This window comes from Taeniopygia guttata, chromosome W (assembly GCF_048771995.1).
Source record: "Taeniopygia guttata chromosome W, bTaeGut7.mat, whole genome shotgun sequence".
In the NCBI taxonomy this organism is placed as follows: domain Eukaryota; kingdom Metazoa; phylum Chordata; class Aves; order Passeriformes; family Estrildidae; genus Taeniopygia; species Taeniopygia guttata.
In genome coordinates, this window is record NC_133064.1 from 32,023,971 (window position 1) to 32,040,548 (window position 16,578).

Here is a 16,578-nt window from a genome sequence, read left to right on the forward strand (position 1 = left end):
TAAAAACGTATTTAGTGGGGCAATGAGATGAAATTAGAAGAGACGTAATGCATAATGAAGCATTGCAAGATCCCCAAGCCCTGAGATGACCTATTCCCATGTGGGCAGGACTTTTGCATTATATAAATCACACAAAGAAAATGGGCTGGGAAACTCATCACGAAAAACAAACTCAGGCTATTGAGAGGAGCTCAACAACTGAAATGCGAACATACTCCACCCAAGATAATAGAAAGATCAAAAACCCCAGTTCACTTCCAGTAAGAGAGAAATGAGCTGTGGAGGATGGCAGTGACTTTAGGTATTTCCTGTGCACCTCTGAGGGGACAACCCACTACAATAATAGTAGACTTATTCAAAGTAGTAGAAGGGGAAAACACAAATAACAAAAACCTTCCACATGACCTCCCCCCCCAATTTCCCCTGCAGCCAGAGAAGGGATAAATTAAGTAATTAGGGATATATAATACAGGGGTATTTTATTTAGGACACACTCCCCATTCAATTCTCCTGTTAGGCCAGTAAGGAAATGGGAGCTGGTGCTTAACTACTGATTATTGGTGGCTGAATGCCAACACAGGACCATTTCCTGCAGCAGTCCCAAACATTGCTAGTCTCACTGCTACCCTGCAAATAGCTGCACCTAAATGGATGGCAGTTTTAGATGTAAAAGACATGTTCTTCATGGTTCCGGTTCAGGAAGAAGAAAAGCCCACATTTGCATTTACTTGAGAGGGGACATAATATACCTTTAATTGCTGACCCCAAGGCTATAAGCATTCACCCACAATAGCACACAATGCTCTAGCTAAATTCCTAAACAAATAGAAATCCTGGGAGGGGTACAAATTTATCAATACATCGATGATGTGTTGATAGGGGGTGAAGGGGAAGGTTTGGTAAGAACAACAGCACAAGATATAGGGAATAAATTAAATGATGAGGGGATAGAAGTGCTCTCCGCTAAATGCCAAGGCCCCTCTAAGGAGGTAAAATTCTTGGGAGCCTGGTGGATTTCTGGTCAGGCTGTAATCACAGAGAAAAACATTACAAAATTGGATGCTAAACCCACCCTGACTACTAAAAAGGAACTTCAAAAGATCATGGGTACTTTAGGATATTGGAGAAATCATGTACCTGGATTTTCTCTAATAGTGAGGCCATTGTACTCGGTAATGAGGAAAAACAAGACCACGGGAGAGGCTTGATAGTTGTTAAAAATAGGTTAGAAACAGTTGTAAAACAGTTGATAATTGTTAAGCATGCACTGTTAGTTTGGTTATGGTAAAAGGGGTTAAAAGGGTAGTTATAAGAAATACGGTACTCTATGTACCATAATAGACCTAAGTAAAGTGCACCACCCCCCAAGCAAAACGAGCCAGCCTGGACAGAACTGTAATGGGCCAATCAAGTAAGTGCCTTAAACCTTCATGCAAATGAAGGCTCCAAAAAGAAACCTATCCAAAGGGACAAAAAACAGGATGAAAAGGGGCATCTGACCCACTGAATTTGTGCCTCTCCACCTGGAACAGGGACATCGCTGCGCGCAAGACCCAGCGCTGCAGCATCCTCGACTGGAACACTCCTGCTCAGCCTGTGGGCCCCCTTGCTTTAGGCCTTTCTTTTTTTTATAATAAATGCTGAAATCACTTTTAGTACTGGGAGTGTGGTCCCATTTTTAACAATAGTCACAAACAGGCTTTGCAAACACTAATAGAAGAATTAAAAACATATCAGTCACTAGGACCAGTTCATCCCAGTGATCCTATAACAGTTGAATGGGGTTTTGCTGAACATGGGACTTAATGTAATATGTTCCAGAAAGGCCCTCATAAACCCAAATAACCAAAAGGGTTCAGTTTCACAGTATTAAAAAATACTGAAAAGAGATATGCTGTCTGGGAAAAGGGATTATTGTCTCTGACTCAAGCCCTCAAACAGGTAGAGAAAATTCAACAGCATCCTGTGCAAATCCAAGGACCTTTTAAATTGTTAGCCAGTATTGAAAAAGGCAGTGCTCTGCCTAATGGGATTACACAAAAAACAACAGTACACAAATGGTATGCACATGTCTCAGGACTCACAGATCAGATGTATTATGTCCTGGGGTTCCCAGGGTCTATCCGACCCAGGCTGCCATAGGTATCATGGATAGCACTGGGCTGATAAGCACAACCTGTCCAGGTCCCTCAGGCAAGCTCCCAGCCGCGAGCAATCTTAGCAAGCAGCTCAGCTCTTAAGTGAGATCAACTCTGGTTAATTCAGCTCTTCAGTGATTTCAGCTCTTTGCTTCCTAAGTGCCACGGGCAGATGCAGGGATAGAGAGAGGAGAAGGCTGTATGAGGTTCCACAGAGGTGTCTTTATTGGCAGCTTCTCCAAAGGGTTTCAGTGACAGCTCTTCTGCCAAACTGGGCAGAAATGGGGTTTTATATAGGGTACAGGGGTTTTGGAAATGGCCCAATAGTAAGGGTCAAGGCAAATATGACCTATGGTCTTGCAGAGAGATAACGAGGGACCGAAGGCAGAAGAGGGGCTACTTTGGTCCACTCGTAATGACTAGGCATTTATCTTAGGCAAGTGACTGCCAGGGAGGCCTTGCAGGGCCTCTGGCTGCTACACAGATGGATATAACTAAAGGACTGAAAAAAACCTACAAAATTGCAGATACCTGCAACCCCAGATATGCTGGCTTTGCAACAGCCATATAAGGCTAGTCCTATACAGGATGCTCCCCCATTAACTTCAGACTCTGAAGTTAGATACCTGGTTCACTGATGCCTCAGCCAAATGGATTGATGGTAAATGGAAGTACAGAGCAGTTGCTCTTAACTTTCAGACAGGAATGGAAGTAGAATAATAAGATATGGGAAATGCACAGGTGGGAGAATTAAAGGCTGAGCTGCTTGCAGTAAATGAGAAAGAAAGGACAATATATGTTTGGGCTAATGCCACACAGTGCTGGTGTCTATGGAAAGCATTAGGTTGGCAGGTAAATGGAAAGGAGGTTTGGTAGAAGGAAGATTGGATATGGTTCTTGTTACAGGCTCAATGCCAACCAACCCACAAAGGATAGTTCAAAGCTCATGCCAATATATTTAAGCCTTATAGACCAATTGAAACACCAAGGTGGATCATATGGCAAAAATTAGAAAGATAAAAACTGATCACTTGGAGGATCCACAACATTGGTATTGATTGGCTGAGTGGTTACACTGCAAACTGAGGCATACTGGAGGTTTTATTTTTTGCATAACAAAGTAGAGGTTGGCCATTGACCAGGAAGATGTGTAAACGCATTCTCACACAATGTCCCCAGTGCCAATTAAGACTTGTACAAAATCACCCAGACCAGGCACTGCCTTTACTTATCAAAAATAACAAGGCACTGTGGTCCACTTGGCAAAAAGATGATATTGGACTTCCGAAGACATTTAATGGTTACAAGTACATCCTAAGTGGTATGGAAGTGGTATCTGGACTGTTAGTTGCTACTAAAAGCAGGCAAGTGGATGCCAAAGCTACTCTTTAAGGACTCTGTAATTGGTTTTCCAGTCTCCCTATTCCAGATTCTATACAGAGTAACGATCACACTTCACCAGGCACAGAAAGAAAAGTATCAAATGGGTTTTTCATGCACCTTATTATCCTCAAGCAAATGGGATGGTAGAGCATACAAATGATTTGCTGAAACACTACCTTAGACCACACAAATCTGGATGAGATAAAAGGTTACCCTCTGTATTATATGAGATAAATAACTAATATGAACCAATGAGTAGTCCCGTTTCATGAGCTTTCTTGAGCCCCATATCTCTTGAATCAAGTTCAAATTATAAAATTGAAGCCTTTCAGGAGAATTTAAAATTAGGCCAAGCAGTCATGGTCAAATTACCCCAAACTGGAATTGTACCTATGACTCTAAGGGACACTCAAGCACCACTAGCCTGGGTGGCTACTGACTCTAATGGTCACCAACACAGAATCAGTTCCAGATGGGTATTTACCACATTTTCAACTAAGGAAATTAACCTGTCCCATCTGGTGCATCTGCTGAGATAGACATTATTTTATTTTACAGGTCAATAGCTGCTATTGGTCATCATCCTGATGGTAACACCAGGAATGCTACAGTAGATACCAATATCCTCCAATACACTTGGAGGCCTGCCTAAGCATGGACTTGTAAACAAGACAGATCCCATGGGCCAGTATGTACCTCTCTACAAAGGTCCCCCTACAACTGGTAGATGGTGGTGTCATGCATTAGTGTAAGTCCTTTAAACACCTACTAAAGACACAGCCAAAATAGAAACACAAAACATGGAATATCACCAGTTTGTCTCACCCCAAATCTAAAGGACTGCAAAGTGAAACAGAAAAACACAGGTTTAATTCATTATGACATAGAAGCTGAGTATATCCTGGAGTGTATAAGGGTGCCTAGCATTCCTCCATGAGTGCCACCAAAATTATCAAAAAGCCTGTAAAACTGACCCCAAACATCTCACTGGTTGGGCCCTATGCAGTCAAATTGGTAGGACAACAAATATTGTCTAATCCCTCTTGGTCTTGTCCTGGGTAACCCAAAATTATTGTATTCCATATCTACCTGTGCCCAAAATTGTTAGTGTTTCTTTAAGACCCGGCAACATGGCCAAAAATGGAACCCTGGAGCCAGGGGAGCACCGATCTTATTAAGTTTGGGGCACTCAGGCAGGAGCTCTCTTGCCTCTTGGTTCTGGCTCTTTTCCTTTCCTTCTTGCAGTGAGAAAACTGAGGCAGTGCAGGCAGAGGTTCCCCTTTGGTTTTCCTTTGTTTCTCTCTGGCCTCTGGAGGGGGTTGCTTTGGGCTGGTTACTAGACTAGCAAATGCAGCAACCTGAGAATCTGCATTTAGCAATTAAAACTGTTTCAGAGTGAACTTGCAACATCTGTAGGCAGAGCAGAGCCAGAGCCAGTCGAGCCTGGGGGATGCCATTTCTGGTGCTTGCAGAGACAGTTTCTTCCCCCCCTGCAAAATACTAACAGCTTTAGACAGCAGCACTGACCCTGGCTGAGTCCAGTGGGTGGCAGGAGGCAGTGAGCGGCAGCACTGATGTCACACACACGCACCACTGCAGCTACCGAAAGGAAGCAGAGGAGGCTAACACCACAGGGCCAGAACTTCCCAGACAATGCCAGCAATTCCCATCTGCCAGCAGAACTGCTTTGTAAGCTCCTACATCCCAGTTTTTTGTTCCAGGGGTAAAGTTGAGGCAAGCAAAGTTTGTCAGTAATTTTCCCTTTGCCTTGTGACGGCTAACAGCTGGTCTGAAAGCCTCACAGGCACAAGTAACCCTGACTCTAACTCAATCAGCCTATACCTGTGTAAGAAAGGAAACATCTTTGGGAGAGAGAGCACTGAGAGGTGGAGGGACTTGGCTGCAGAGAGCAGATGCCAACCAATCCCTGATGAGCATGTATGCAGGCAGCTATTGGTCAGTGAACTGGGTGGCACCAAGATTCTAGTCAATCGGGGTCAACCATATAAAAGCAAGTGGTGAATAACAAAGTTTTGCTATTGCCACACGAACCTCGACACATTGTGTCGTTTCTGTCTCAACTGCGACATTGTCTCTCCACACATGGCTGACTGAGGGTGCCATCTTGGGGGGAAGGGTTTGTCTGCTATTTCCCCTTTGTCTTTAAAGCCACGGGGTCATCAGTGGAAGGCACCATTTTGAGGGAGGGGTTTCTTCACCATTTTGTTTCTCTTTGATCCCAGGGAGTCTGTGAGATTTAGCAATTTTGTATCTAGCAATTATTTACTGTTATTTTTTGTCTGTTGCTGTTTCATTTTTTAGTAAACTGTTATATTTTCATTTATATCTACTCGTATTCCATTTCTCTTTATTGGTGGAAAGGGAATGGTTAAACTTAAATGGGAGGTAACTAATTTTGGAGTGTTTGTCCCCTTAAATTATCTTAAAGCAAGACAGGTCTTTAAAAAAAGTAGAAATGTCCATGCAAACTGATGTTACAGCTATCAGAACAAAGTGTTTGCCTTTTATACATACCTCTTCTCTTCCATTGTATACCAGGCTGAACAAGAGGACATTAACTTCTTTCAGGAAGGATGTAAATGGTATATTTTGAACTGGGATGGGGGTATTAAACAACATTGATCTTGAAACTCTGGCTAAAAAATTAGTTACAACCATTAGTGATTTGAGTACTATAGAGCAATCTTTAGAGTCCTCCTGATCTGCTTTAGGAAACACTAAGTAGTTCACTTCAACTTTCTTTTCTGAGACAGAAAAATATCGAAATGCTGATCATGAATTACTGGTTGATGCTTCAGTAATTACTCAGTGTAATGTGTCTAGCACTAAGCTGTATCCAAGCTCACTTATGGCTACAAACTACCAGTGCTGCAATAATTAGAGAATGAGGAAATGGATTTTTTACTTATTGAAATTTGAAAGGCAATTAGGGACAATGTAACTAAATTTCAGAGGGAATTTCAATTCTGGTGGTCTTCAATCAGATGTTCCTATGACCCAGTCACTAATAAGGCCACAGCTTTTTTATGGACAATAAGAAATGCTTCAGTGTATACCTAGCCTACTTCTGGCCAGGACAGAGTTAATTTTTTGCAGTAGCAGGGAGGGGGCGTGGCTAGTACTCAGAGGTTATTCTATACCACCTCTGATCATTGTTAGGGGAGGGGAGAAAAAGACTTGCTTCAGAGGGGTTGAGAAAACATAGTGGGTGGAGCAGTCCAGTATTGTTTATTGTCAGGGGCTTTCCATGTAAATAGTTTCTTTATCTTATACCATTTATTATTAATATTGTTGCTGTTACTATTGGTTTTCTTATCTCATTGCTGTTTCAAGTAAATTGTTCTTATCTCAGCCTATGATCTTTGTCTTTTGTGCCTCAAATTGGTGGGGGGGTAAAGCAGCTCATGGTTTTAACAGGAGTATTACATTTGAAAATACCATTCCTAAACCACAACAATACCATATATCAAATCATTACACTGGGACTAAATCACAACAAAACCATACTCTATCCATTGCAACACTGAACATACGCTTTCAAAAACAATCCCACGCACACGGTAAACAATTGAGGTAGATGCTTGTATGGTGAGAGTATGACAGGGACTTAGATGTTAAAGTAACACTGTAAAAGTCCCAGATACCTGTTTAGAAGCAGAACAAAGCATTTGTCACTTTGAAATGTACTCTGACAATGATCCTGAATCTGTCCAGGTATACATAGGACAAGGATGTGAATGTTTAAGAACCCCTTGTGCTAATAGTAAATAACACAAAGATCCAGCTTTCTAGCCAATCCAATCTATGAATTCGTAACTTTATTAACATAGCAGGATGTGATGTCAACTATTTCCTACAAGAAACTGTGTTCTAGAACATATACATCAACTTTGTGTTATATGACACTGTCTCCAACACCTAATGGAATGGACATTATGCTGGTCAAAAAGCTGTTGGAACATCCTGATCTACATAAACTAGTAAAACAACTGAAAAGTTGGAAAATACTAATCACTGTCCCAAATGATGTGGAAAAAATGCATCATGTCCTAGAGCGAATAAAAAGGGATGGAGAACATAACTAGTGGGACAACTCCTTTGGATGATGTTGGGAGGAAACAGGTAAAAGCAGAAGAATGGTGAGCAGGATGGTAGATTTGCTCAAGGGACCTTGCAGCTGGGAATGCCAAGGCCTGGAGAATAACAGTGCAGGAAACTCCATGTATTATGCCTACTGCTGTTTATCCTCTGTCTGTTATGAGAAATAGAATCTGTGTAGAGATACCATAGGTGTTTGAAGAGATTTGGAGACCCTCTCACATACATGCTTGAGCTCCCAGTCTTAGGAGATGGAAGATCAAAGCTCAGAGATCATAAAAAGCACAGATGAGATCACAGCATAGTGGTAAACTACGTGTGTGTAGGCCCTTGATAAATGAGCACAAACAGCAGCCCCACTACCCACTAGGAAGGACTGAGTCTGATGGTGCTGTGTCCCTACTTATGTATTTCTGCCCAGGTGTTGCTTCAGGATCCTCCACTTAGTGAGATAATAAAATAAATTTATTCCTTGCATTTCAGCTATTGTTTTGTGGTTGTTCTGGCTACCTGCATGTGTCAACTCACACAGATGGTCTCCAACCGCAATGGGCATTCTGGACTTAATGCTACAACTTGTTACTGTAATATTGTTATTAGTCAGAATCTGGTTTTTATTAGTAATCATTGTATATATGTGTCATGGTTTTGCATGAGAGACATTTAAGGAAGTAATGCAAAGCTTCCAACCACTAGAAAACTAGACACGCCTCTGTGAAAAACACATGTTAAAAGAAACCTGGGAACTTCCTCTTTCCCTTCAGACTGGGAGTGAAGTAATACAACTGGGCAACCCCTACACTCGGCTGCTGGGCAGGGAGACAGGGGTACCTCGGGGCTGTGCTAACATCTAGCTGCTGGCTATACCCCCCCCCCCCTCCAGCCCGGGGCCCACTTGAACCTGCTGGCTGCCAGGAGCAGCCCCTGGGTAGGTGCCAGGATTTTACCCTCATAGAAGTTGCGCACAAGCGTCGGGCAAGGGGAAGGTGAATCCACTACCCTCCCTCCCCTCCCCAAGAGTACTGCTGCTGCTGACTTCTAGCCTGCTGATTAAATCCCAGCCGCCCCCCCCAGCCGCAACTCCTGCAGTATATACCACCCAGCCTGACCATCTGCAAGTTCCAATCGAGATGTTAACCCTTTCAGTGCTTCAATCCTCCCTCGAGTGAGAGAAAGGAACAAAATACAAGCATATAAAAGAGCAACAGGAAAATATCATGGTCAGTGAGGAAGAAATTAAGTCCCAGATAGGAGGGATGAGGAGATGCCTTAATTTTAGAGCTAAAATCCTCTTTTAAGCTATAGAGAAAAAGACTCTTTTCCCTATAACACGTAAAACTATGAGGAGATGAAGGGTTCAAATTGATATCGAGCAAAAGCCTCCATGCTAAAGTAAACAGATATTAAAGTAGCTGTGATCCCATAAAAAGTTTGAACAGAGAAAGAGAGAATAGTAGTCCTGCATCCCCAGGAGAAGATGATCTCTGTTCCCAGGGATGAAGATGATTGTAGAGATAGATAATGAGAACTTTTGCCTTTAACCAACTCATCTTTAAAACAATACCCCATAAGTCAACATAACCCATAAACAAGCTGTGGAAAGGCTGGTGGAAAATGGGAGGTGCTTCACAATAGCAGGCGGCTGCTATTCGTGACCAAATTAAGAACCACGAGAGAACTGTTTTTCCTCTTGTGGAGAAGTCTCCATAACATTAACAAGAACTTCTCTCCCTAAGTAAACTGAAGAAAGACTACTTTAGAGGTAGTAAACTGACTAGGAATTTTAATTTTTTTTCCTTTACATTGTCAGAAAAAGTTGTAGGGAAAAGAGAAGTGTTTTGAAGGGTTTGTTTTGATTCCTACTACTTTTTGTCCTTTTAGTTACTATTAATAAAATTTTCCTTATATCCTTTTAAAATTTTGAACCTACTTTGCCTTTCTCCGAATCCTGTCTCACAACAGGAAGTAAGTACATTGGCAATTGATCAGCACCGAAACCTACCACACTCTTTAATGCGTTAACCAGAAAATCTGAAAATTAGGGAAATCTTAAATTGGCGAACCAAAACCACTACAATATGTGTGGTACCTAATCCAACAAATAAGGATACTAACCCTTCCAGAAGTATATAAATTGAAATAATAAGTGGCGGTTTTGCCAGAATCGATAGCTAACTCTGTATTATGCTCTGTTTAATATTTCTGGCTAAATTCTAACTGATTTTGATAATAACTTTGTGTGCAAACATGTAATGTATAATTATAAAATAGCTAATATTATCAAACCATATGAGTTAAAATAGTAAACCTTAGGAGATTGATGTACCTCAACATATTTAAGGATAATGTACACATATGCAGTGGATGCTTTCTGTCCTGGCTTGTAAGATAAGCATGTATTCTATTTGCCATCTGTTGGAGGTGGGGCAGGTATCTCCTCTTAAGTTAGGCAGTTTTCTTATCTCTTCCAAGAACAATGTCTCCCTCCGGGTAGATATCTTCTGGTAATGGGCCATTGAATGACTCACTGCATGACTGGTAAAGTTACATCATCCCATTGTGAGATGCTCCACCCAGAGGGAGGAGCCAAGCATTCCTACCTGCATAAAATCAGCAGTTTTTGGGACATCAGAACATCCTCTTCGCTGGATTCCCAGAGCAGCAGCTTGTTCTCTGCTGGATTCCCAGCGGAGCAGCTTCTTCCCCTCTGGATTCCCAGAGGAAGACCAGGCCCATCTACTCTATCACCAGACCTTCAGAGAAAACTACAGCCTTCTACAGGATCACCGCTTCAGCAGCATTTAATCTGCCACTCCAGGAGGAACAGACACCATTTAACTCGACTATTGCCAACACCCTGACTCCTCAGGATGTCAGGTTTCTGACTCTATCAGTAGTTTTGTTTGTACTAATTACATATTTTTAATTTAGGGTTTTTTTTCCTAGTAAAAAACTGTTATTCCCATTCCCATATCTTTGCCTGAGAGCCTTTTAATTTTGAAATTGTGGTATTTCGGAGGGAGGGGGTTTACCTTTTCCATTACATGGGAGGCTCTTGCCTTCCTTCACAGACTCCTGTCTTTTCAAACCAAGACACTTTCATAGCATGAAGGCAAGAGATACCTGCATTACTATTTCATGAGACAATGACTGACTGAAGTCACATAGTAGAGTGCAGCAGGATGCTCTGTCTGGAATGGGGAAAACAACTCGAACAATGTCCTATTTGCAAAGCTATCAGAAATAAATAAATAAATGAAGAAGGGGGAGTCCTGCTGCTTTTGGTGTTGAACAATGCTGAAACCAGTGTGACTCATCAATCCCAAGGTTTAACACCCTGATAGTGAGATGAAGATGTGGAAGACCTGGTAAAATACCCGAATAAATGAACAAATTATACTACTGATAATTTATCGAAAGCTGCTGAGCTGACACAGCTGGTCTGGAGACATATGACTGACAGTCAATCACTTTACACTATAAAAGCCCAGTCCCAAATTTTAATGTCAGGGTCTTTTAACATATCCCTTCTTGAAGTGTATCTGTGGAGATTCCTCCCTTAAATGGGGACACCTCTAAAGGTTACTCCTTGAGGTCGAGCAAAAGAGATTTGCTCACGATCAATGGTATGGGTGAGTAACATCAATCTCTACTCAACTGTTTTTCCTAGCTTTAATATTGCTTAAAAATAGTGCACTATACTATACTAGTAATTATAGCTCCTATTCTATGCAGTAAATAATTCTGATTAAGATATTTTTGTCTAATCATTATCATAATAAGTCATATATATTTATATAAATACATCTGGTTTGTCAGCCTTAATCCTGCAGGACAAAATTGTATAAAGGTTCAATTACACCTATATAATCCTTTAGATGTAAACTGTTAACCAAGTCTGGGGCTAAGACTGGATCCAGCTGCGCCTAGGCTCCTCTCTCTAAGGAGTTTTAGAAAGCAAGGCAGTCCTTTCTGCACCTCGTGACTCAACCAGAGGGCTTCTCTAATAAACTTTGTCTGAAACTGTCCCACTTTGCTGCAAAACAGCCACTCTGCCCCAAGCCTGTAGCACTGCATGGAATTGCATGACCTGGCAAGTGGAGTGAATGAACTCAACAGACTTACAGGGTCCATAGTCCATAGACTAAGGGAGTATATGTGTGTGTATATCTATCAAAAGACAGGTGATGGGGAACTGGGAACTGTGTGACCTGGCATGATGTAAATGGTATGGAATTAGAGGAGGAAAATGTTCTGGTTTCTGCTAGGAGAGTTCATTTTCTTCTCAGTAACTGGTACAGTGCTGTGTTTTGGATTCAGTATGAGAATAATGCTGATAATACACTAATGTTTTGGTTGTTGCTGAGCAGTGCTTACCCTGAGACAAGGGCTTTTCAGTGTCTCATGCTCTGCCAGTGAGGAGCTGCACGAAAGAAACCAGGAGGGAGCATAGCTGGTGTAATGAACAAAGTTCCCAATGCCCCCGGGTCCCGGGCGGACAGGGCCTTCCTGGTTCCCATGGCAACACTGGGGCAGTGGCTACTTCTAGTTAAGTACTGATATTGAAATGTTAATTAGCTAATTGCTCTGTTTGTTTTTTCGAAACCACCTGGGGACTACCTACCACCACCCCACCCCCCCCCCATCATGAGAGCGGGTTTTGGGGAAAAAGACACCCCTAAATTGAGAACTAAACACAGTAGAGGGGGATGGACAGGTGCGCTGGCTGAGGAAAAGGGAAACACATCCCTGATCGATGTTTGACCTGTCACCATAACCTACAGAAGACTAGACTAGAGTGGGCTGTGGAAAGAAGGAACAAAGAGGCAGATCTTCCTGGTGTTACCATGAGGAAAGGAGAGGGGACAGCTGCTGCTGGACTTCAGCAACAGACTCTGCACATCTAAATGAGAGGGGACAGTTGCTGATCGAGACTTCAGCAACAGACTGTGCACCTCTTCACCAGTGTGCCACGAAGACTTCAGTGACAGACTCTGCACGCCATCTCCCCCTTCGGCTACCTGGAAAAAGCTACAACAGTAGGGGCAAGCTCCATGTTGAGCCCCCTGCCCAGATTAGCTTTTTAATAAAGAGATGAACATTAATAAAGGCATAAGCCCTGTTCATTTCAGCTGGGACAATTGATCTGAACTGGCCAAGGGGATATTCCACACCATAGAACATCATGTCCACTATATAAACTGGGGGGAGTTGGCTATGAGGGGCCAATTGCTGCTCAGGGATGTGCTGGGCATCACTCAGTGGGTGGTGAGCACATCACTTGTTTCTCTTGGCTTCTGTAACTCTATGTCCTTCTTGTGACAATTATTAGTAATATTATTTGTATATTTCTATTATTGAAATTATTATTTTCTTTCAATTATTAAATTGTTCTTATCTCAACCAGATTCTCCTCTGCACTGGGGGGGAAAGATGGGGGAGTGAGCAGGCATGTGTGTGGTACTTAGCTACTTAGGGGTGAAACCATGACATTATTTTAGAACAGAAATCAGCTGATACAAGCTGAATGCCTTTCTGAACTTTCATCCAATCCCTGTTTTTTTCTTCTGTACTTAAATATACATTAATTTCACTTTTTTCCTAGTTTTTGGAGTGGACAAGGAAAATTACAATTATAATAATTGGGGGAAATCATATTCTCAAAGAGCAGACAGAAAACCAATATTACCTAGAAATAAGTAAACATAACAAATATTTATGTTATGGATGAGGTATACTAAACCACAGGATTTAGGAAATAAAAAAAAACATACAACAAAAACACTTGTAGCTGATGTTCTGATCACCACACTTTATCTACTGTTTTTTGACAGAAGCTATTTTAAAACATTAACTCATTATGTTAATGTACGTAACATCTGGTATAATGATTCCCTGAAGAGGTGTGCATATGGGGGAGCAAAGAAGAAATCCGCAAACAGAAGTGTTTTACTAATGCAAGTGGAGTGCTGAAATAGTTCTTAAGTCAGAACCTTTACCTTACTCCTGGTTTTCGGTATAAAAATTGGCAGAAAGCAGAATTTTAGCAGATTCAAGTAAACTTATGTTCAGTCACATTTCAAGAGATATGAACTGAATTGCTAATTCAGTTTTAAGAAAATAGGAAGGAAAAATATATTTGTATATTCACACTGAAGATTAGTATCAGAATCAAATCATTATATAGTTGTGACAATTATCAGAAGCAGTTTTAGGAGTTTAATAACTCACTAGCACATCTCTCACTTATATCAGATACATTTTCATTGCGCAGAATACAGTAATAAGAGTAAACTTACCTACAGTAGCTCTAATTAAGGGGGAGGAATCACCAATATTGTTCAAACATTCACTTTTAATGAAGTCAGTTACTCCATTTGGAAAGTTGTGAAAATGTGCTTTTACATTATTCTTCAAGATGAGACCACTCAAGGAACGTGTTGGCTCATCTGCAAAAGAAAATAATTGTGTTTATAATTTCCAACAGTTCTTAGGATAAAGCAGATATGCAGAACAATGCAACAAGATTAAAGCTTACAGTGATAAATGTTAATCTTTATTTCCTTATCCCTCCTTCCAAATACAACCATCAATTTACATAGCAAAGTTTTTTAGTTTCAGAGTTCACTTGTGAGCAGATCCATGCTTAGTTCTTCAACCAAGGGCATAAGTAACTTGGTATTTTTTCTGAAGCATGCTGAAAGTGAGATGCGAATGTTCTACATAGAAAGGATTAATTTATAGTATAAGAAAATTTAAATTTAAATTTTACAACAATCCAAATCAGCCAATAAAGCTAATTTTAATCAGCATTTTAGCCTTTGGTCAGTTGTGCACCCCCAGCCTACTCACTGGTGGGTTGGTGTGAGAAGCAGAAAAGGCCTTGGCTCTGTGTAAGCCCTGATCAGCAGTAACAAAAACATCCCTGTGTTATCATCGTTTCCAGCACAAATCCAAAATACAGTCCCATACCAGCCACGGTGAAAAAAATTAACTATACCTCAGCCCAAACCAGAAGAGAAGCCCTGATTTTGGCAAGAAGTAAGGATGTTTAAAGTTCATTTGCACCAAGAGTTACAGTTTACACAAAGATCTATTCTAGGCCTTCAAAACTATTAACATTCACTAATAAATATAAGAAAGAAATATAACTTTCAAATATAAAATATTTTAAAACTAAAAGTTAGTGCATCATAACACAAGGACTCTTATCATATCCATGATGACTGACTGAGGGCTATTAAAAATACTTTTGAGTGCAATCGTTGCTAGTTGAACAAAAATGGCACTTTTAAAAAGAGTGGTTACTGCTAAAATTAATTTTAATCAACTGATTATGAGTTCCAAAACCAGAATGCTGTATACGAGTATTAGAACTAGATTTAAAAGTATATTTCAGTCTTCCTATCTTAGGTAGGAAATGGGGGTGAGTATTCTATTCTTATCTGTTAGAGGTGGGGCAGTTATCTTTTGTTAATTAGGCAGTTTAATTATCTCTTCCACAATCAATCCTCCCTCTGGGGAGTTGTCTTCTGTTAATAGGCCACTGAGTGTCACTGCATGACATAGAATTACATCATCCCATTTCGAGAAGCTCTGCCCAGAGGGAGGAACTAAGCATTCCTACCTGGATATAATCAGAGATTTGGAGCACCACAGGCAGCCTTTTCCCACTGGATTCCCAGAGGAGCAGCCTTTTCTCCACTGGATTTCCAGAGGAAGACCAGGCCCATCTACACTACCACTGGACCTTCAGAGGAAAACTACACCTTTCTACAGGATCACTGCTTCAACAGAACTACATGTGTCACTCCAGGAGGACTGCAGCCACCATTTAATAGAACTGCTACCAACACCCTGATCAACAGGGTGTCAGGTTGTATTCTGACTCTGTCAGTGGTTTGTTTTCTTGTTTGTACTATTGTCAGAACTTATCTCCATACGGGCTACTAATTGTTTGTGTCGGTGCTTGGCACTAATTGACAGTGGATGGGAACTGTCACGGTGAGTTTATTACCTTACTGTAAGACTTTCATATTTTCTCTCTGTGAGTTCTTACAAGCAGCTTCTTGCAACACAGATTCTTTTTCTCTTTCTTCTGCATGGCTGGCTGACTTCTACTTATCCTTATTATGACCGCCTAACTCTATCTGTTTCTAGTAATACATACTAACTCTTACTGTCCCTAACATGAACGCCTGAATCCTTCTGTCTCTAACAGACATACTAACCCTTATTTTCCCTAGCACGACTGTCTAACCCTTACTCCTCACAGCAGCACAGCTAACTGACTCTAACTCTCCAACTCTCTTCTTACCTAGTTGACTCACTCTTTTATAACACTCATCTTTATTAGACTATCCTTATTAAACACAGCTGTGACCTATTAAAAGCAAGGCTGTTCCTACTTTTTATCAATTAGTACAACTACAACTCTTCAGAGGCGAGATTGCCTTCAACACTATCTCTATTTTCTCACAATCTATCCTCCTACATACTATTGCATTTGTATTTTTAATTTTCCTAGTAAAGAACTGTTATTCCTATTCCCATATCTTTGCTTGAGAGACCCTTAATTTCAAAATTATAATAATTTGGAGGGAGGGGGTTTACATTTTCCATTTCAAGGAAGGCTCCTGCCTTCCTTAGCAGACACCTGTCTTTTCAAACCAAGACACTTCCTAAAGAAGCACTAATTTTCATTCTCTGAACTATAAATAGATTTACAAACATCGCTCTTACATAGAATTCAGTAACTTCATAAACCAGGAATCCACCCAATGCATATATATTTAAAAGAATTCTATAACTTTGTCTATACTACAGGTTTTAAATACCTACCAACTTCTAAATAATGTAAAAATAAAAGTTCTTGTAGGGCACTGCATTTCAAGGGCCAAAAACCTTACTAGGAGAACAGATTTACAATTTTAAATAA

General features: G+C 40.8%; 1 protein-coding gene across 5 annotated transcripts in view; it reads right to left on the reverse strand.

Annotated features, from left to right (window-relative positions):
* LOC116806923 (transportin-1) overlaps window positions 1–16,578 on the reverse strand; it is a 149,197-nt gene that overhangs the window by 87,965 nt on the left and 44,654 nt on the right. For all 5 annotated transcript variants that reach the window (XR_012053305.1, XR_012053307.1, XR_012053306.1 and 2 more), the window contains exon 5: window positions 13,940–14,089. Coding sequence is in view for 2 of the 5 variants with exons in the window: in XM_032744741.3 (XP_032600632.1) it covers window positions 13,940–14,089 (150 nt within the window). In the remaining 3 variants the exon portion in view is untranslated. The remainder of the gene's footprint in view (window positions 1–13,939; window positions 14,090–16,578) is intronic.